The sequence below is a fragment of the Eutrema salsugineum genome, unplaced genomic scaffold, assembly GCF_000478725.1.
Source record: "Eutrema salsugineum unplaced genomic scaffold, Eutsalg1_0 scaffold_3, whole genome shotgun sequence".
Taxonomy (NCBI): domain Eukaryota; kingdom Viridiplantae; phylum Streptophyta; class Magnoliopsida; order Brassicales; family Brassicaceae; genus Eutrema; species Eutrema salsugineum.
In genome coordinates, this window is record NW_006256756.1 from 1601884 (window position 1) to 1623651 (window position 21768).

Here is a 21768-nt window from a genome sequence, read left to right on the forward strand (position 1 = left end):
TTCTCCACGCCACAAATTTGATTTTTTTTCTTCTATATTTCCAACTAATAGGACCCTGAATTTATTCACCTTTCACGTTTTAACCCTACCAGGTTTATAACGTGCATTTTTGTCTAATTTAGTTCTTCCCAAATTAAAAAAAAAAAAAGCACATACACGGTCCAGCGTATTCTTCTTGTCTAATAACTACTATTTTGTTCGGATAAATAGCTAATTTTCAATTATTAAAAAATTTATTATTCTTTGTGATGGAGACTGGTATAATTGTTTATAAGAGAAAACAAATTTATTTATTAGAGTGACACACTCTGTAATATAGAAGTGATTCCGACATAACCACTACGTACATATTTTATTTTTGGATAACTATCATTTCATTTCAATTCAATGCCTATCCAATCTAATTGAGCAAAAAGGCTCAATTTACATCAAAGCTTGGATCTAGTCATCTAGAAGACAATAGGAATGTACCAACTAAAAAAGTACTTTTTCTTTATAATAAAAGTTGATTCTAATTCCGACTAATAGCAAACCACATAAACCTCAAATTGAAAAAGACTGTAGAATCACATAATCTTTTCTTTTGATCAAAAGTGAGTAATCAATTAGGCGTTTGAAAAAACTGAGAAATGTCTAATATTGTATCCAATTGAAATTAATACTAACATGTTAGACAATAACAAATAAAGAATAAATAAAGATTTTGTGATGAAAAAAAATCTCACGTAGTGTGAAAAAATTATAATAATAAAAAATTGGAGTAGAACTTAGCTGGACAAGCTTGGGCACGAATTGGTCAGTGGCTACATTGTGTGAAGTCCAGCGAGTGATCTTAGCTTCTCGCAGAGTATGAAGGTGATCATCGTTTGCGGCCCGAGCCGTGCAAAAATCGCAAAGCCTCTGTCAATAATAAAAAATAAAAAACCATTTTAATTATTTTATTAAGAATTTTGTTTTAGAAATATCCTGAACTTTTTTTCCTAACCCTTTGTAAAGTGCCAAAGGTCCTTCTTTGCGAACAACCTGAAGGATGATACAGAACATTAACGTTCAATGTAAGCAATTCCCAGTGAAGATATAAACTAAGATGTTTAAAAGAAGGATCCTTTACATTACCTTGTAACCACAATGAAACCCGTTTCTGTAGATTCTGGAGCTTTCGGAATCTTGCTGCAACATCAAGCGGGTTTTAATCATGTCCATGGGCGCAGTTATCAGAGTGCTTACTACACCTGCAACCACACTTGAGCTTCATTCATCAAGTGCTAGAGTAAGTTAGTTTCTACACATTTTTCGGATTTTGTTGCCAGATAAAAACAGTGGAATTTGATAATGGTTAAAATTTTACCACAAATGAAGATGAAACCCTTCTTCTAGAGGAGTTCGTTTAACCAGAATCTGCAATTACAAGAAACTTTAGGAGCTGGAGTGTTAGATAGCACCAACTTATTTTTGACAATTTCAAAAAACATATGGATATTAACTTTATGGTGCTCAAAAAGCGGAAAAGACTGAGTCTTAGAATATGACCCGCTTGGTTTCGTCGTATGTTGCAAGCTGTGAGGCAGTTAGTGCTGCAGCTCTAACCATGGCAGGACCCACTCCTTTCCATAAGGCTCCTATGCCTTCTTTAGCGACTATCTCCCGCACTTCTGCAATGGGAACTGCGTTTGGATTCATCTGCAACCTTACCTAACAGAAAGGCAAATTGATCTGCGTCTTAAAAACCAAGAAAGAGATCTAATGAGCACAGAACCTAACCAATACTTAAAGGTTTCATCTACCTTTACAACTTCAACAGGGTTGGTTAATGCTGTGGAAAACGCCCCAGCAATTGCGCCTGATGCTATCTTGACCAAGACATTTGTAGACCCAAACGCCCAATCGAAAGAAACCTTGGTGGGTTCGTATAATCCCAATCTGAGACCCCCGTAAAGTACTGATCTAGTGAGAGCAGGAGTCAATCCCAAGTATAAAGACCTAGGCCCTTCATTCTTCATTAGTTGAACAAAGATCCCAGTCTGAAAAAACAATTCCAAGAATGCAAACTAAAGTGAATTTAAAATCCCCAATAACATCAAGAGGGAAGTTCACTCGAACATTATTACCATTCCAATTAAAGGGCCTCTTTGGCCGACATGCTGCATCTGCAATCTTACTTTCAGCACATCTGGAAACAAAGATAATGGAAAGGAGCCTGTTTAAGCAGACTATCACGGGAAGACAAATAATCATTTCTTCTGTGATATCTTCTGAGTCCCTAAGCTTAAAATTAAATGCCACATTATATACTACATTAGTTGAGACTAAGTCACTGAGCCAGAGCCAGAACATACTGCTACAGGATCCAAAGATCACTATTGAAGAAAGCAGTCCTAAGAGAAATTCCAGCAGAAAACACCCATCTGCTACATTATCTTAAAATCACTATCCAAAATCCATCACAAGTGCAATAAATCTCCACGGAAAGTACCTCTCTGCAACTAATTACATATCAAATAACTCTAATATGCAATTTTTTTCTCTCCAGCAAAAGGATTGGATATTCCAGATACAGAATTACAAAAACATGAGTGAACAAATTCATTAGGAATCTAACCGAGAGGATGAGTCACGCCAGTGGCCAACGCGACGGAAAGTCCGCTTGTGCCAAAATGAGACGCCACCATTGAAAGCGGCGGAAGAAGATTCTTCGGCTTCCTCACTTCCGCATTTCCTTCAACAACTACACAAATCCCCGCCATTGAAATACACCAAATTATATAGCCAAAAAAACCGGTGAAAAAGGAAATCTCGATTCATGCTAGAATTATCATGATTCTCGAAATGTAACATGAAACTATTAGATAGATCAATAGCATCATGTCGCAAAAAGCAAAAGATCCGACGAACCTGGAATTGAAGCGACCGGCGGGGAGATATCTCCGATCATTGTTGAAAAAAACTTTTTTTAAATCTTTTTTTTCTTGGGAAATGGTATCTGCTTCCCTTTTTTGTATCCGCAATGCGAAACGACACCGCTTCATTAAGGATACTTCTCCGGTTATTAATAGCCGTCAGATATCATAAATGAATCTGAACCGTTGGATAAAAATCATCCTTCTTACTAGAAAAAAAAAAATTAGGCAAAAGAAAAAATAGACTCTCTGCACTTTCTTCTTCCTCTCGTCTGCTCTCGAAGATTCTGTCTCTCTCTCTCACTCTCGCTAGGCCCTCGGAATTTTCTGAACGATGCCGAGGTAAAGTGTTCTGGATCTTCATAGTTACTTTGTAGTACATAGATAATTATGTAGCTCGATATTAGATTTTACTTACTTGTTTATGTTGATTTCCGCAGGTATTACTGTGATTATTGCGACACTTATCTCACTCACGATTCCGTAAGTCTAATTCTACTCTCCTGTTTATTTGCTTACTTGCGTAGTATTCGAGAACTCGCCGTCGTTGATGAACTTAAGCTCGCTTGTATTGAAATCGATCTCGGGCGGCATCAGTTAGGTTTACGATTTAAATTCCTAGGTTATTTACTTGGTACATTGGTTCGATTCTTGACTTTGGCTGGCTCAATTAATTGGTGAAGATGATTGATTACTAGGAATCAACTCATGATTTTGTGGTGAAGATTGATTATAAGCTCAAGGTCTTGCAAATTAAACTTGTTTTCCTCACTATACCGTAATGAAACTTATCAAAATGGCTGCACTTTTGTTATCTACGGTTTCTATGATGTTTTTCGGGCTATTTAAGAATCTAATCATGTTTCACGGATTGAACTGTCACCTCTTATTAGTCAAGTTTTTATGTTGTTACTATTTTTTTTTTCCAGCCATCGGTGAGGAAGCAGCACAACGCCGGTTACAAACACAAGGTACATAAACACAGTCTATAATGTTTTATATTCTGTGTGGTGTATATAAGACTTTTCTGTAGGTTTGTTAAGAGTTTGATATGATCTTCAGGCGAATGTGAGAATATACTATCAGCAATTCGAGGAGCAACAAACCCAAAGCCTGATTGATCAAAGAATTAAAGAGCATCTTGGTCAAGCTGCAGCATTCCAACAGGTTGGTGCTGTGTTTAATCAGCATATGCTCGCTAGGCCTCGCCTTCCTATGATGCCACCACCTGGAAGTATGCCTATGGGTATGCGACCTCCTGTTCTGCCTAGACCGATGATGCCTGGTCAAGGTAAGTGACTGCGCTGAATATATAAGTGATTTGAGAAATATCGACATTATATACGAAACTTTGGGTTAAATTGAACACTGTTTGTAAACATTGTCAGCTTTGAGAGTTGATCATCACTTTGTGATGGATCATGACTCTTACGACATAGATTCCATGCATTTAAACCATGTTGGTCAAACATCAATTAGTATACTTCATACATAGATGGTTCCATCTTCTTTGCAACATCAGTTATTTGAGTTGTGATGTAATATTGTACCTTTCCAGGTTACATGCCACCTCCAGGAGTACCACAGATGATGGCACCGCCTGGTGCTCCTCTACCTCCACCTCCACAAAACGGTATTCTCCGACCACCAGGAATGGCTCCGTTACCAGGTCAAGGTGGCGCACCACCTCCCAATTATAATGGATCTCTTCCTCCTCCTCCTCCTTATCATACAAATCCAGCTGCTGCTCCACCAAGTGGTAGCTTCAACAATCCAAATCCAAACCCGGGTGCTGAATCTCCTGAAAGCAATGAGTAGGGTCTAGTTCTGATGAGTCATTTTTCTCCTCCCAAAAATTCTCAGAACTCTTGTTTAACACAGTGTCTTACCTTTTCTAATCCAATTTATGTGAAGAGGTTTAGAATTATTGTATGTGAAATGCGTCATTTTTATGTGCTAGCCATAGAGTGATGAAAGGAGAAAATCTGAGTATTTTTTTATCTATTAGAACAAACAGGTCAGATTTATGAAAGATTGATTAAAAGCCTTCATTCATTGCTTGCACCAATCAGTACATCAGTAAGTTTACAGAAGTAGACGCGTTGCTGTATACTGTGTTTCTTTGGTTCCTTTTGTCTGCTACTTAGAAGAGACAATGCCTGCAACAGAGAACCAAAGAATTGTAAAGACTTTGTGTCTGACAATTTCTATTATATCCACTTTTAAAGGGTTATTAGTCAGCGCAAACTAGGATTACAATATCTGAATTTTGTGATCTGTGACCAAACCTGGCATATTCCAGTTTCTGAACCACAATTCCATTCAGCAAAAGCTCTGAGGTGTAAATTTCAGCCCCTACGTTACAAACGCAAGTTAAAACTTAAAAGTGTTCTTTCTTGGCGTAACTTCATATTGTTGAATTTGGCATAGACGCTACCTTGATTGATGAAAGGAAGACATAAGTCTCTATCGTCTTCGCAAGAAAGAATCAGTAGATCATCGGGAATTTTTCTATCCTCTGCAGCAATTATCTCACTTATCTCCACTACCTGATAAAGGAACTCATAACCATTCTGAAGAAGTGCCAAGATGTGTATAAAACAGAATATCTCAATGGAAGTGAGTTGTTCTTACCTGCCCTTGAGTCAACTTCACTAAGTCAGCAGTCATACCTCTGTCGGGTTTAATGTTGGGTGTGATGCAGACTTTTAACCCCTGTGAATAATTGTGACTTGTAAGATCTCAGATATTTTCGAGCAAAGGGTGTTAATGAAGCTCTGAGAAAATGTCAAATGAGAATAGATAGTGACCTTAAGAAGGGGGTGCTGCTTCGCACGGGCCAAAGATGTAAGCATGCAGAACCCTTCTTTTTCCTTTTTGCTATCTCTTAGGATGTACTTCTTCTCATCCATCAAGCATCTTGTTAGTCCACAGCTCTCCAGCCATAGAGGAGTAACAACAGGTTTACCAAGGGCTATGGCTTCCAACATATTCCTTGTCCGAGAAAATCTTTCTGCTACGAAGTGTGTTGAGTCTGCCGAGCAAGATGCCGGAGTAATTCCCAGCCGAACCATGATCTACGGAAGAGAAGAGTGAATTCTTGATAACCAATTTAGTGTAAATCTGCATATACTTGCACTGTCAAAATTGATAAAAAGGATGATTAGAAGGATAATCAAACCTTCTTCTGCTGCTTGATTGTTTCTTCATCCAGATTATGGCTGAATAAGACTCGAACATGTGCTAAGTTTCTTCGTCTCCTCAAGTCTTTCCACATGAAGTCATCTACCTTCCCTGATCCTCCAAGCCTTGCGATCTCCTTCAGAAGAAATGGCCTAGGCAAATCTTTATTACAAGAGATTTCATGACTTCCGCCATATATTTTCATTGGAGAGGCATGGTTTGCAACATCCAAATCATTGACACCTGAATGGCAAGAAGAGGCTTGTCTTGTCCCGCTTAATGAAACTCGTAACCTTCTTGATAGAGTGTTGGTTTCGCTTCTGTCTTTTGCTGAACTAGTATCCCAAGATTTCCTAGGTGGGACGTGACGCCTTTGCGTAAGACGTGATCTTTTGGCCCTGGGATGCCTCCATTCACATAAGCTAAGAAGACATGTTATAGCAGAGACGTTTGTGCCAGCCCTCTGTTTCATAGTGAGTTTTCTCTTCTTCTTCTTAATGTTTCTCTTCTTGTTTGGAGCACTAAGCAGATCACTCCAGTTGTCTCTTTCAGGTCTACTCCCAATGGTATCATTGTTCTTTCTAGAGAGATCCATGGTTTCTGATTCATGAGCTTCAGCTTTAGTGCAGGGAGCAAACAGTAAAACACTCATTGCTTCAGCAGCAATCTGAGTGCTAATACCAACATCAGTAAATTCGTTCTCAGGTTCAAACTGCTCATTTGACGCTTTATCCTGCAACTGAGCATCCATCTTCGAGATTGGCATAATGCCCTGACTCAAACTCGGTGTTTGTTCCATCTTGTGATGTTTAGCAAAACTGTTCTGCATAAATCTTTTTGTGGGACCTTTTGAGACTTTTCTATTCTCACACAGATCCATAGATCCTTCCTTCACTCCAGGATCATCATCTTGAACATGATCTTCTCTTCTCTTGAAGCATGTAACGTTTGCACGAGTGACTGGAGAGTTTTGAAGGTCACTCACATCACACTGATCACTATCCCAATCAAAGACGCTCATTTTCCTGGTTGGACTTCTGGTTTTGATTCTTTTGGCCAGAGATTGACGTCCTTTTGCACCTGAGAAAGGAGGTGACTTCCTTCTCCGACTAGTTTCCGGGAGATTCACTGGGGACAAATTTAGATCTTTGTCCATCAAAAATTGGTCCACAAAACCAAGAGCAGCTGCTTGTGTTGACTCTCCTGGTTCCTGAGAATCCAAAAAATCCAGCCCTGGACCTTGACTATCAGCAGTAATCCGCGAAGAACCTTGGAAACCGGTCGCGATACCGCAATTTGATTCTTGCTTTCCTTGAAGTAAGAGATACAGTAAGAATTGATCTGAGTTTAAAACAGAACCGATTTGCACAGAAGATGATTAGATGCATCATAACAACACAAAGATATCTTTACCTGTCTCACATTCGTGATCATTCGATCCATCAGACTCCAAAAGTATATCTGCAGCTTTGGGGCTTAGCTCCCGCAAACATGTCGACTCAGCGGCAGCAACACTCCCATTTCCTCTATCTTCATCCTCACTATCATCCACCACTTCATCGAGACCGCCAAATTCCTGGTCCAGTGTTTCTTTATCACCACAATCTCCGTTATCTACGAGCTCCGTATCGTCGTAGAGCTTTTGAAATGGGGTTTCAAGTGACGAGCAATCATCAATCTGCGACATAGCTTCATCAATCGGCTCTGTATCTTGAATTTCCCCGAATCCAAAAATCTCACTAACCTCAAACCCTAAGAGAATTCAGAAAGGAAAATTTGCTCACCCGTCAAAAATTCGTAAAATGAATCTATCCACCTCAAAGCTACAATAATCCGGAAAACACAATTCGGAATTCGAAGGGAGAAGGAAAGTAAGTTATTCGTCATCGCAAAACTCACTATGAATCGAAGAAGCTGAAGTAGACTTGAAATCGGAGGCGAAAACTTCGGTGTCGATATGATTGACCATCGGAAACTAGAATCTCACGAAATCAAATCACTATAAGCGCTCAATTCTTGTACGACTAGAAACCGAGGAGAAATCCTAGAGGTTCCATTGACGGTAACTCGGGCACATTGGCGGGATTCTGGGAGAGAGACGAGTCGATGAACGATGGTTTTGAAAAGCGGAATTTTGCTATGTTGTGTTTAGAGAATTTATAAATAAAGCTAACAGATATGTCAAAAAGGGCGTTTGGTCTAGTGGTATGATTCTCGCTTAGGGACCTAATTCTCGGAACGCCCCAATTTTTTATTTTTTAAAAACCATTTTGTCCTTTTACATATTTATTTTCTTTTCCCACCATGTTGTTCTCCCTTTAATGTGCAGCTAGCGTTCGAAAAAGAAAAAAATGACTAATATTTTATCTATGCTTTCTAGAAGGAACAGAAACTACTTATTCGATACATCATACATCGATCTCTCTATGCAAATCCACGAAAAATCTTCATATTCAATTCTCGGAACGCCCCAATTTTTTATTTTTTAAAAACCATTTTGTCCTTTTACATATTTATTTTCTTTTCCCACCATGTTGTTCTTCCTTTAATGTGCAGCTAGCGTTCGAAAAAGAAAAAAATGGCTAATATTTTATCTATGCTTTCTAGAAGAAACAGAAACTACTTATTCGACACATCATACATCGATCTCTCTATGCAAATCCACGAAGAATCTTCATATTCAAGAATCTTTACAATTTATAGGTAGATGTTAAAGAAAGACAGGCAACACTTTGCTTTTCTTTGATTATCATTACTTAATTAGGAACACCCCATTAGAAACATGGTTTTATTTTCTTAACTATTTTTTGTGCGTCATAAATTCATAATCTAGACCAATTTACAATATGTAGTTGTATGTTGTAAAGAATTGTGTTTTAAAAAAAAAAAAAAATTGTATCTACCAACAAAACGGTACATAATACATCTTATTAGGTGGAATGCCATTAGATAACAAATGAAAATTGGTCGTATCGTATCCAATCCAGCAGATGTCTCTGGATGTTACATTTATATTATATCATATTTACATCATAATGTGAATTATTATTATTAGCTTTCTGTCGCCATATGAGGATGGTATTGGTAGGTACGTTGTATGAGTGAATACGTAAAGATAATTCATTAATTAACAGACAGCTCACAATAAGCACCAACACATGCCACAATAAGCATTAGAAGATGATTTTATAGTTTTTTTTTTCTGACGTGCTCAAAAGATTTTCAAAGGTATAAACTAAAAAATTCTTTTAAAATCAATGAATGAATCTAAATATAAAAAAAAAACATAATTGAGATTGGTATTAAAGATAAGATCAAGTTCAAAATTACCTTCTGCCTATTAGGCTATCTTACAATCTTATTTGGGGAAAAAATCAAATCAGCACATGCCTTAACTTTTATAACATGATCTTTTTTTTTGTCTTCATTAACAAAAAATAAGGATCAAACGTTTTACAAAACACTCGCATGCTAGTATACTACTGGTTCAAATCACAGCCCCATTAGATTCTCTTTTCTTTTTTTTTCTCTCTCTCTCTATCCTTCAAGGCTACACCTTTCTCTCTCTCTCTCTCCTCAAAGACAATATCTTTGTGTATATCTATCTCTCTCTTTCTGGTACTCTATATATATTTTCTAGGCACAAACAAAGAAACCCATCTCTTGAAAGACTCAAAGTTCGAAGTTAGAAAAACGACAAAGACCGATCTATCTCGGAGCAATACGCACACACCATGTTTCAGATTGGGTCAAGCTCCTTTTCTGATACCTTTTTTCTCCATTCCTGCAGATTTAACAATGAACACTATTTTTATTCTAATTGTTCTTTTTTCATCTCTGAAATAGAAAAAATGCACTAATCAAGAGATTGTATGTGGGCAAGAACGTGCTCATCAAGGGAAACTTTTCATCTGCATCATCTGATTCAAGTTCAAGGCAAGTCCCATCTTAATCCCAGTTTTAAAACAATCTGAATTTGTGGGATACAATATCAGATTTAAATTTATTTACTGAGAAAGAAAACAAAATTGTTTCTGACCTTTCTATTGCAAAATAAAAAACCTATACATGACCGTTTTATTTTAAGTTCATGTGTTGAAGGAAATCTGATATTTAGTTAAGCCCAAAAAGTTTTATGTAAATCAGGTTCATTAGTAAGTAAATCAAATTATAGATATCCCTGCAGGACTAACAATTATAAATTTATAACAAATGGATCTTAATTATTCAGTGATGTCTTTTTGTGAATGTCATATACGTAAAATTATTTGATATTACTAGTTGGTTTGTTCTATTTGTCTTCTTCGACAAAACCTTATCTTGAAGTCAGAAAGCTTTCAATAAAGAAAAGAAACGTGAGACAAGAAATAAAAAAAGAGGAATCTAAATTCAACATCGAGGAGATAAAAGCTTGAAGAAAACGTTAATTCTACTAGCCCATGTATAACTAACACTAAAAATTCAGGTAGCTACTTAGAAAAAACTTTGAGTTTATAGTTATTGTTTATGACTTTCTGTATTAAAAAGATCAGCCAAACCTTACATGAACATAAGAACTTAGAGTAGGAAAAAAAAATATTTGCTTTCTAGAATTAGAAATATGCGAAGTCTTACCTTAATACTAAAATCTAATCTATAGTTTTCACACATTTGTAAAAGGAAGCTAGATGGCAAAGTAGCGCTCATCACAGGAGGAGCAAGTGGGATTGGCAAAGCAACAGCTGAAAAATTCATCAGCCATGGAGCCAAAGTTATCATTGCCGATATCCAACCGCAGATCGGGAAAGAAACCGTGCAAGAACTCGGTCCAAACGCTGCATATTTCCTGTGCGATGTGACCAAAGAATCAGACATTGCCAATGCAGTTGATTTCGCTGTCTCGCTAAACACAAAGCTTGACATTATGTACAACAATGCCGGAATACCCTGCAAAACGCCTCCTAGTATCATCGATCTTGATCTCAATGTTTTCGACAAGGTACTGATCTAAAAGAACATCCGAGAGAACAGGTCTAAGGACAGGACACAGTTAGTTTTATCTGATCCTCTTTTTGGTATGTTTTGCAGGTAATCAACACAAATGTCCGTGGAGTCATCACGGGAATCAAACACGCTGCTCGTGTGATGATCCCACGCAACTCAGGATCCATCATTTGCGCAGGGAGTGTCACGGGGATGATGGGAGGTTTAGCACAACATACTTACAGTGTCTCGAAATCTGCAGTTATCGGAATTGTTAGATCAACAGCTTCAGAACTATGCAGGCACAGGATCCGAGTCAACTGCATTTCCCCTTTTGCAATCACAACATCATTTGTGATGGATGAGATGAGGCAGATTTACCCTAACGTCCATGACTCGAGGCTGATCCAGATGGTGCAGAGCACGGGAGTGTTAAACGGAGAGGTTTGTGAACCGATCGATGTAGCTAATGCAGCGGTTTACCTCGCATCAGATGATTCAAAGTATGTAAATGGGCATAATCTTGTGGTAGATGGAGGATTCACAACTGTAAAGACTCTAGATTTCCCTGCGCCTGATCAAGTGAAATAACAAACTTAGATTCATACTTTACAAAAGAAAATGTTCTTGAACCCTTCAAGGGAACTAAACTAAAACTAGACTAGGCCGGTTTCTACTCTTTCAACAATCAAATTTATAGCTGCATTTGCGGATGTGAAAGCTCCATGGAAGCTTTCTTGGTATGAAATGGAAGTTAAATCTTGAGCCATCTTCAACAAAATCACTCCCATGTCAGTTTCTTTCTCCAACAGTGAACTGTAGAAAGACTTTGCAGCTACATTACTGATCTCTACATTGGTTGGCTCAGGGCAATACTCATCATCCAACCATTTGTGCAGAGTTACTCTCAACCATTCAGATTCCTGACCAAACATTTCAAAATCAGCAATCCAGAGAATCATACCATATAACTAACGCTATACTGTATATAAATGCTTGAAAGCAATTGTTAGATGATGGATACTACACAAGTTACATTTTCAAATTTTGCTGGAAATTAACCAAATTTATGAGGAAACGGAGAACCCCTAAATCAGCATTTGAGTAAGCAATGTTGCGGAAATTCGAATCTAGAAACAGAGGAATCACAAAAACACTAAAATCAATTGCTTTGAAAATTTGGCATTTGATAGAAGCGAGAAAGCACCTCAATGGCCTTGGAAGGGAGCAACCACTCGTCTGGAATCTTGAGGGCTTGTACGACTGATTCGGAGTCTTCTTCTCCTTCATGGGTCGGCGATTGACGAGAAGATTGAAACCTTTGGAGATTCAATTGCCGAAATTTCGGCGCAGATGTCAAAGGTAATCTGACGGATGCTCTTCGAATCGACGCCGGAAAACCAAAGTGTTGGGTTAATGAGAAAGTATGAGAATAATCGGTGACTATGACGTTTTGGGTCACGTAAGAGCAAACCCATGAGCTCATTCTTTCGTCGTCTCACGCTCTATAGCTTCACTTCGCTGATTATCTCGGTAAAGAAAAAAAAAATCTATCTTTGGTGGGTGCAATTGAATTGAGCGAGGAAGATAACAAGATGACGACGTCATATCTAGATCACAAAGCTGCTCGTGACGTGCCTGCGTTATACGACGACGTTCAGCTGTTGAGCCCCAAGACAACAGATAACGATATTGTATAAGTACAAAAGAGGTTGTTTCATTGACATCCCAGTAGCTAAATTATGAATCACAAGGAAACAGAACGGGAGTTTATAAATGCTGTTAAAATCTGTGTTTAACAACCTATTTGTTGATCTTGCACTAAGAAGTGAGAAAAAAAATCCAGGTTAGAGCATTAGAGTTCTTCTCCAAGGATTTTTACAAACTCCCTTTCATGGAGTTCATCAGTGACATGTTACATTTATATTCGTTGGTCTTTTTTTTCTCTTCCACCTTTTTTTTCTCTTCCTCTCTTCTTCGTCCTTCTCTCTACTTCAACCTTCTCTCTCTTCTCAAAATTTTATTAATAAAAAAATTAGAGTGAATTCCATGAGAGATTCACCAGAGGATGTTTTTATAATATCAAGATCTCTTGTGCTTTCTTGGGAGGAACTCCAATTTTCAAAATCTACCAACAAACCCAAACTTGAGATTTCAATGAATTTTCAATTGGAGTCTGTTTCTTTTGTGTCTATTTCTTACTAACCGAAGCACATATACACTTTTTTCATCTTTAGACCATGGTCCTTCAAATTATACCTTTTTTGTTTATTTTGAAGATATAAATGAAGAAATATTTTTCAATGGTGCTTCAAATTCACCTTCAAAATGAAAAAATGAACAATGTTTCTTCATATTTAAAGGAATACTATTCATTTCTTCATTTTTTGAAGGTAAACTTTTTTCTTACAAAATATAATAACATATATTAATTAAGAAATACAATAACATAATCAACAATAAAATTAAAAAAATACATAATTAATACTAAATTATAAATAATAAAACTTAACATATCATAAACTAACAATTTAATAATCTGGGAAACTACTTCACATCCATTAAAATTATTAAATTTTTGTTAAAGAATTACTATAAATAAAATAAGTAGGTAAAAGTTTATAAAATAAATAATTAAAGGATCTTAGTAGCAATTAATAATAATATAAGGATAGAATATATTTAGAATATTCTTTCTGAAGGAAAAAATGAAGAAAGATTGATCCAATGGTTTTTTTCATTTTTTCCTTCAAAAATGAAGAAATTTTAAATATGAAATAAAAAAAATGAAAAAACCATTGGAGATGCTAAGTTGTCATATACACTTCATTTAGAAGTATTCTTCTTTTGTTGAATATATAATAGCATCTCCATTGGGGTATCTCAATTGGTATCTCAACCTTAAAAGCTATTAAAAATAAAGAAAAATTAATTTCAAACAAAAAAGATAAGAATGGGTTTTCAAATAAAAACTTTTGAGAACCCTTCTCATTGGACACATGTCAAATAAATAGTTTAAAATACAATGAGAGGGGTTCTTAAAAGTTTAAATACTATATATCCATATATCCAACACTTTAAAATACAAATAAATAGTTTAAATATTATTCTTTTTATTTTATATTTTTATAAATCATAAAATTAAATTATATATCTATCAATATCCATTATGCTAATTAATTTTTATATTATTATTATATTTTTGAGATGTCCTTAGAATTATCTCACCAATATAGATGCTCTAAGGTATCATTCAATTGCATTGTCTTGTTAGATTTAAAACCGGATGATAACACTAGTACAAATCCTTAAACTACAAATCTTTCAGGCTATTATTTTTCATTTTGAAAAGCGATTTAATACCAAAGAAAATCATAGAGATTTTTTTTCTCTTAAAATTGTTGGCTAATACAGTTTTCAAGAAATGTTTGTTGTCGACATTTATTTTTATTTTTTTGGTTATCAGTTGTTAGATTTTTAGTTACCACTAAGTCACTTACCAAACATGACGCATAGTCACGAAGAACATGGGCTTGCCATCATCATTGGCGCATGAAGTTCGCGTACAAACCATAGTGATGGAAAAACGAGAAGGTGGTGTTCCTTGTGTTTAGGAACCCTCTCTCCATCTACTTCTCCATAACTTATTATAAAAATTGCCTTTACAGATTGTTTCATACACACATAGTCACATACAGATCAGTGTTTACTGAATGGAGAATGAGGAGGGAAAAGTTATTTACTTTCAAATTTGATCGGTTATCTAAAACCGGCGCACTCAGAGCAGGTCCAATGCAGGGTTTAAAGAGGTTCATCAGCTGGGTTCATAACCCATTAATGATTTAAAAAAATAGGTAAAGCCCATTATTGTGATGAACCGCCCCTTCAGGACGGACTTGATGAGCCTCATTTTTGAGAGGTTCATTGACAGGTGTCACATTCTTATTCGCCTGGGTAAAATTATTGTCGGGAAACAATTTTTTCATTCTCGACCACCATCTCTCATTTTCTCTCCTTCGTGTTCTCTTCACCACCGGCGATTTCCACAGATTCAACCCAAAATCGGCGAGACCTGCGCTTTCGACACCGGCGAGATCAATTTCGGTTTATCGATTCGCGTCTTTGAAGGTAATCTCTCTGCTTTATTTATTTGTTATAGAATTTGGGTCTGCGTGGTTGAAATTAGGGTTTGCTAATTTGGGGAAAATTTGGGGAAAATTGGTAGGAATCAAAGTAGGTTGATTGAATGAGTTTAGTGTGTGTGTGAGTTATTGTTATACGATTTCTGTAGCATATTTCGATCCGGGTTTTGTATATCATTTGTCTTATGTATAAAAAAGATACAATCGATTTGAATGAGTTTATTTTGGGGCTCTGCTTTGATTCGTCGTATGAATATGATTGTCTTTTGCATTTTTCGATTCATATGTGGTGAAGCATTCATCTGTTAATTGTTCTCTTTAGTTTGGATATTTTTCGATTGGATATTTTTTGTTTTCGGGAATTGTTAATTGTTCTCTTTAGTTTAATTGGTTTTGTTTACTCATCTCTTCTACTCGTCTGTTCTGTTCATGGAGTATGTACTCGTTTGTTTGCTCATCTCTTCTACTCATTGCTTCATTTATGATCGAGTTAGGGTTTGATGTGTGATTGAAATCTTCTATAGTTAGCTTATAGTTAGTTTTACTTTTAAGAACTCTGCGTGAATGGCTTAGTGATGAATGCTGGTTTACTTTAGTTGGTAAACGTCTGGTGATGCCTGATAAAGAGCTTTTATGATCGAGTTAGGGTGTGATGTGTGACTGAAATGGTTTACTTATTTTGGTGATTTTCTATGAGGACCTTATATGTTTTTTTTTTCTTTTTGCATGATTTAATGGAGGAACTTTCGTGATATGGATGGTTATACAAGGTGGAGGTTTTAAAGCTCTGTCACCAATCAAACTCCTCATAAGGTCAGCCCTCTTCTATAGTTAGATTTAAGATTGTTTTACATTTAAGAAGTCTGCGTGAATGGCTTAGTGATGAGTGTTGGTTTACTTTAGTTGGTAAACGTCTGGTGATCCCTTATAGACAGCTTTTAATATGAAGTAATACAGTTGGCAAAGTAGTTAACGAGTAAACACAATAGTACATTTTGTTGGTGAATAGTTATGGTGATTGCTTTAACTTCTTTAACTCATAAAAACTTTTAAAAACTTTTAAAAATATTGAATAACAAACTTAAACCAACTATAAACTTGTTAGCTTTGCTACTGAAAAAACAAATCACTCTAAACACATGTCTTTTACTCTTAAAACAACACTACTCTTTAGAACGATTCACTAACCAATTCTCCAAAACTTTTTTTCCTTTCTTCCTCTTTTGATTCAGTAACCACTTCTCCAAACCTTATTATTCATTCGATTCAGAAAGCACTTCTCCAAACTTTCTTCCTCTTTCAATTCTCTAAACCCGAAGCCAACCATATGGATTCACCTACTTCATTTGTAAACCTCCTAACCTCACAACAAGACAAATCTTACACTTTTCCTGAAACAATTGACCTTGGATCATCAGAAATCCCTCGGTTTAGTAGCCAGGGTTCTGATGATCCAAACTTAACTGGTGAAGATGGAAACCGAAGTGGACACCGAAGGAGGCTTTGGACACCGAAGGAGGACGTGGTGCTCTTCTCTGCGTGGTTGAACACCAGCAAAGACCCCGTGGTGGGTAATGAGCAAAAAGTCGGTGCTTTTTGGTTTAGGATACAATAATATTTCAATAATACTCTAGGACTGACTGGGGAAAATTCTAGACCAAAAAGTACTTGCAAGCAACGTTGGGGGAGGCTGAACGATCAGGTCTGCAAATTTGTGGGCTGTTATGAAGCCGCATTGAAGGATCAAAGAAGTGGACAGAGCGAGAATGATATAATGAAGGCTGCACATGATATTTTCTTCAACGATCATGGTGTCAAGTTCACGCTTGATCACGCATGGCGCGAGCTACGCCATGATCAGAAATGGTGCTCTGAGTCTTTAACAAAGGATATTGACAAGGCTAAAAGGAGAAAGACGTGTGAGTCTTCGGATGAGCCATCGACCATCAATCTTGAAGAGGAAGTTCCGGAGGCACGTCCAATCGGTGTCAAGGCTGCGAAAGCCAAGGCTAAGAAGCCAACCGCTGGTAACGAGAAAGGGAAGCCGGTTGTGGATATAGGAGGTATATTGGAAATGAAGGCCAAAGACATGGAGTTGAGGAACAAGTTATCAAACAAGAGGTTACTAGAGTTTCTTCTAGGAAAAAAAGAATCGCTAACTGAGGTAGAAGAGGCTCTAAAGAACAAACTGATAAACGAACTGTTGGAATAACTGAGGTAGAAGAGGCTTTGTGTAATGTTTTAGAATGTTGCTTTGTTTAATGGTTGTTTTTTAATCATCTTCTAATGTTATGTTGTTTAAGGGTTTAGTTAAGTTGTTTAATGAAAAGGTTATGTTGTTCAATCAGAGCCTACATATTATTGATATCAGTTTATTATGACTTTGTCTTTCAGGTTCGTTTATTTTGGTGCACTACCAGCTTTAGACGTAAAGGAGAGGTGAATGGTCACGGGTAAAAGAGAGGACTTACCACTTTGTTTTTGTACTTTCCTTTATTTGTATTTTTCTGGTTACATGGTCACGGGTTATTTTATATGATGTATGGTTACTCTTGTTTTTGTATGCTTTGTATTGGAGTGTCACGGGTTTGTTGTATCTTTCTACTTCGCTTATGAACCGTTAACTACTTCTATATATATGCCTTAACTTTTACTCTCATACTTTGTACTTCCATCTCTGCAATAATAAACTCCTCTCGTTCCCAGTTTAATATCGTTTTCAGCAAACTCCTCTCTACTTCCATCTCTTCCTTTCTCATATTTCATTCTCATATTTCAATCCCACTATTCTTCAAGATAATGGCTTCCTCTTCAAATCCATATCCGGACGATGATTCTCTAGATGAAATTGTTGATGATATTTTTGATCAGCATGTAGATAATCTCGTTGATGACCACATTGATGCTCTCATTGCGGACTCCCAAGAGGCTACAAAGAAGAAGAAAAAGCGAGCCTATATTGAACGACATCGCGAAATAGGTCATCTAAATTTATGGAATGACTATTTTGCTGATGATGCAACGTACCCTCCGCATATTTTTCGACGCCGATTCAGAATGAACAAACCGTTGTTCATGTATATCGTCGAAAGGCTCTCCCAAGAAGTGTCATTTTTTAAACAGAAAAGAGATGCTATTGGACGGTTCGGTCTTTCTACACTTCAAAAATGTACCGCTGCCATTCGCATTATGGCATACGGATGTGCTTCTGATGCGGTTGACGAATATCTCCGACTCGGTGAGAGTACTGCTCTTCCTTGCTTGGAAAATTTTGTTGACGGAATAATAAACTTATTCGGTGATGAATACCTAAGAAGACCCACCCCAGAAGATCTACAACGCCTTCTTGATATCGGAGAATCATGCGGATTTCCCGGGATGATAGGAAGCATAGACTGTATGCATTGGGAGTGGAAGAATTGCCCAACGGCTTGGAAAGGGCAATACACACGTGGTTCAGGAAAGCCGACAATCGTGTTAGAGGCAGTAGCGTCGCATGATCTTTGGATATGGCATACCTTTTTCGGACCTCCAGGTACATTAAACGATATAAATATTCTTGATAGATCACCTGTGTTTGATGACATATTACAAGGTCGCGCTCCCAAAGTTAATTTCTGGGTCAACGGACATCAGTACCATTTGGCATATTACCTCACCGACGGTATTTATCCAAAGTGGGCAACGTTTATCCAATCCATTCCATCCCCGCAAGGTGAAAAAGCATCATTATTTGCAACAAAACAAGAGTCGGTCAGAAAAGATGTCGAGCGTGCTTTTGGAGTCTTGCAAGCTCGCTTTGCAATTGTTAAAAACCCGGCTCTTTTTGGGGATAAGGTGAAGATAGGAAAAATCATGAGGGCATGTATTATACTATACAATATGATTGTGGAAAACGAACGACATACACGCACACAATTTGATTTATCAGCATTCCAGCAAGTAGAGGGAAGCAGAAGTTCAGAAGTGGATATGACATATTCTATAGATATGCCTACAAATATCAACAATTTGATCGGCAATCGGAAAAAAGTTCGGGATCCTAAAGTACACGACCGACTACAAGCTGATTTACTTGAGCGCATTTGGCAAAAATTTGGCGGTTTTGAAAATTATAACTGATAATTGTATGTTTTTATTTCAAAAGTTATGTTGTTATTTTTTAATATTCATGTAATGCAATTTAATATTGGTTTACATAAAAATTTATTATTTTTATGTTAAAAAAAATTAACAATTTCTAATTTTTCTCAAAAAAATGTACAAAAATATATTAATATTTTAATTTTATGAATCCCAAGATGGGATCACCATTGGAGAGGAAAAAGAGGATGGGTTCTAAGTGAAGTTCAACTAAAAAAATGTTAAAAAATGGTTGATGAACCCCAAGAGAGGTTCACCATGGTGGATGCTCTCATAATGATTAGGACCAGTTTATTCACTCGGTTTAAAACCAACGCATTATCTTTCACTCGACGATGGCGTTCCACTTTGGCCGGCGATGAGAGAAGGGAGATAGCATTCTTCGACGTCGAGACAACGGTTCCGACCAAAGCTGGCCAGCCTTCCGCGATTCTGGAGTTTGGTTCTATCTTGGTTTGTCCTAAGACGCTAGTCGAGCTCCATAGTTACTCCACATTGGTTCGACCCACCGATCTTTCTCTCATCACCACGATCTCTAAGCAGCGTAGCGGCATCACGCGCGACGACGTCTTGTCTGCACCCACATTCGCTGAAATCTCCGGCAAAGTCTACGACATTCTCAACGGTAATGAGTTTTTCTCTTTCTCTTTCTCTCTCTCATGAAGCAGCATTGATTTTGGTGTTTGTGTAGGACGAGTTTGGGCTGGACATAACATAAAGCGATTCGATTGTGCAAGAATTAGAGAGGCATTTGCAGAGATTGGTCAGTCTCCTCCGGAGCCGAAAGATATTATCGATACGCTTTTATTGATGTCTAAGAAATTTGGGAACAGAGCTGGCGACATGAAGGTCTCTCTCTCTTTTCTCAAGCCTGTAGCTTCCATGTAACTTCAGTGATTCACAAAGTTTCTTCTTTTAACAAATGTACGTAGATGGCATCTCTTGCTAAATACTACGGGCTAGGAGATCAAGCGCACAGGTAAAATCTAATCGATTCCCTGAGCCTTTTTTTTAACAATTCACATGTTGTTTCAATATGGGACTAAACATCGACATGTTTCACCAGGAGCTTACTTGATTGCCGGCTGAATCTTGAAATTCTTAAGTTATTTGCAGCCTCTGAGTTCCTGGTGATGCTGTTCTTCTCCTTTTGTCTAACTTCAATGATTAGAAACAATTGAGACATATCTGACTTGTGTCTACAGTTTGCAAAAGTTGGGTCCTTTAGAAAATCACTTAATGACTTAAAAGTCAATACTTTGGTTTCAGGAGTCAATACTTTGTTCCAGTGTTCTTGAAACTCTTCAGACCGATGCTGCAGATGAAGCAAAAACTGGAATAGCAGGGTACGTCTAACAACCAGAAAGTTGGTAATCCACATGAAGAAAGTATCATTCCTCTGTCTCTTCCTGGTCATTCAGTGCGTCAGTTTTTTCATTCCCATTTTGTAAATGCATGTAGGATTAAGCCTGGTGAGCCATCAGTAGCTAGAATAGTATGTGAAATGATCTGTCTTGTACAGATCATTGGTTACACCAAACTCGTAATGTACAGTCATTTATTCATGATGGATTTCTTAAACTTCTCTTTCAGAGTTTGTAGTTGTCAACAACAAGTTCCAAGTGTGAATTATATCAAACTTTTCAACAAACTCTAAAGGAGTGACTGTCTCATTTCTGATCCTCTTAATCTTGGGGCTCAACAATCCCCTATGGCTCAAACCATACAGCTTGAGCACTTGATTGTTTGCAAAATTACAAAACCCTCTCCATGCTCTTCAAGCACCACTCCACTGCATAATCAGCGTAGCTACCACATGGTTTGCACTCAACGAAATGGGTCACAAAGCCATCTCTCATCACCTAATCCTGGGTGATACTTGTCCACCATCTCCTCATATCTATCAACCAAATTATCCCAAAACCAGTGTAAATAGTATTGATTTTCCATAAACACTATGCCAGTGAACAAAACATCACACTATCCATCTACTAGATGCATTCAACTTCCGGATGAGACAGCATCATTCTCCTAAATCATTGTCAATCTCAGAATGCAAGAGCTGACCTAAACGGATGGGCCTTACAGTTCTATCATAGAGTATGAACCATTAACAGAACTCTTTTCATCTAATTCATAGTATTGCAACAGAAGCTCAATGGACTTAATATATGCTGACATAATGAATAGCAAAAACTTCCTTTTCATGGAAATGAGCACTGTAATTGGGTACAACCTGTAGCTGGTTATATATCCTAATAATATGCATAGAGTCGTCAAATTTTATATGAGAAATTATAGCAATCACAATATGTTATTTCAATCCTGCTCCTGAGGATATTAATGTGTCTTAGCTCAACCCTAATTAGACAGATTAATATCCTCAGGTAGTACTAAGCATTACGGATGGGATATTCAGTGTCCATGATAAACTAGGACTA

At 37.1% G+C, this 21768-nt stretch overlaps 7 protein-coding genes across 8 annotated transcripts; 4 read left to right on the forward strand and 3 right to left on the reverse strand.

Moving 5' to 3' along the window:
* Window positions 1-278: 278 nt before the first annotated feature.
* On the reverse strand, window positions 279-2983 carry LOC18015004 (mitochondrial substrate carrier family protein ucpB). Its single transcript, XM_006396477.2, has 9 exons — window positions 2893-2983; window positions 2600-2725; window positions 2109-2170; window positions 1785-2021; window positions 1531-1692; window positions 1349-1398; window positions 1117-1249; window positions 986-1023; window positions 279-900 (listed from the first exon to the last, which is right to left on the reverse strand). Exons 1-9 carry the CDS (start codon window positions 2930-2932, stop codon window positions 804-806), a joined length of 945 nt encoding a protein of 314 aa, XP_006396540.1. The 5' UTR covers window positions 2933-2983; the 3' UTR covers window positions 279-803.
* Window positions 2984-3123: 140 nt separating this feature from the next.
* LOC18014939 (U1 small nuclear ribonucleoprotein C) lies at window positions 3124-4824 on the forward strand. Its single transcript, XM_006396479.2, has 5 exons — window positions 3124-3239; window positions 3338-3380; window positions 3827-3868; window positions 3960-4188; window positions 4456-4824. Exons 1-5 carry the CDS (start codon window positions 3232-3234, stop codon window positions 4713-4715), a joined length of 582 nt encoding a protein of 193 aa, XP_006396542.1. The 5' UTR covers window positions 3124-3231; the 3' UTR covers window positions 4716-4824.
* LOC18014941 lies at window positions 4794-8190 on the reverse strand. 2 transcript variants are annotated; one of them, XM_024154380.1, is made up of 8 exons: window positions 7980-8190; window positions 7494-7832; window positions 6079-7391; window positions 5708-5974; window positions 5532-5612; window positions 5335-5446; window positions 5186-5252; window positions 4794-5056 (listed from the first exon to the last, which is right to left on the reverse strand). In XM_024154380.1, exons 1-8 carry the CDS (start codon window positions 8047-8049, stop codon window positions 5041-5043), a joined length of 2265 nt encoding a protein of 754 aa, XP_024010148.1. In that variant the 5' UTR covers window positions 8050-8190; the 3' UTR covers window positions 4794-5040. The 2 variants fall into 2 exon arrangements, with proteins under 2 accessions (XP_024010148.1, XP_024010149.1); XM_024154381.1 differs by lacking the exon at window positions 7980-8190 and having other exon boundaries at window positions 6079-7386; window positions 7494-7651.
* Window positions 8191-9652: 1462 nt separating this feature from the next.
* Window positions 9653-11645, forward strand: LOC18014940 (zerumbone synthase). The gene is made up of 4 exons (XM_006396480.2): window positions 9653-9828; window positions 9927-10016; window positions 10740-11058; window positions 11148-11645. The coding sequence occupies exons 1-4, from the start codon at window positions 9815-9817 to the stop codon at window positions 11631-11633; spliced, it is 909 nt and encodes a 302-aa protein (XP_006396543.1). The 5' UTR covers window positions 9653-9814; the 3' UTR covers window positions 11634-11645.
* LOC18014921 lies at window positions 11626-12694 on the reverse strand. Its single transcript, XM_006396481.2, has 2 exons — window positions 12250-12694; window positions 11626-11965 (listed from the first exon to the last, which is right to left on the reverse strand). Exons 1-2 carry the CDS (start codon window positions 12526-12528, stop codon window positions 11699-11701), a joined length of 546 nt encoding a protein of 181 aa, XP_006396544.1. The 5' UTR covers window positions 12529-12694; the 3' UTR covers window positions 11626-11698.
* A 3817-nt stretch (window positions 12695-16511) lies between these two features.
* LOC112085140 (glutathione S-transferase T3-like) lies at window positions 16512-17396 on the forward strand. The gene is made up of 2 exons (XM_024154163.1): window positions 16512-16755; window positions 16819-17396. Exons 1-2 carry the CDS (start codon window positions 16512-16514, stop codon window positions 17394-17396), a joined length of 822 nt encoding a protein of 273 aa, XP_024009931.1.
* Window positions 17397-19555: 2159 nt separating this feature from the next.
* LOC18014922 (protein NEN3) lies at window positions 19556-20741 on the forward strand. The gene is made up of 5 exons (XM_006396482.2): window positions 19556-19952; window positions 20019-20176; window positions 20260-20306; window positions 20394-20457; window positions 20597-20741. The coding sequence occupies exons 1-5, from the start codon at window positions 19556-19558 to the stop codon at window positions 20681-20683; spliced, it is 753 nt and encodes a 250-aa protein (XP_006396545.2). The 3' UTR covers window positions 20684-20741.
* Window positions 20742-21768: the final 1027 nt, after the last annotated feature.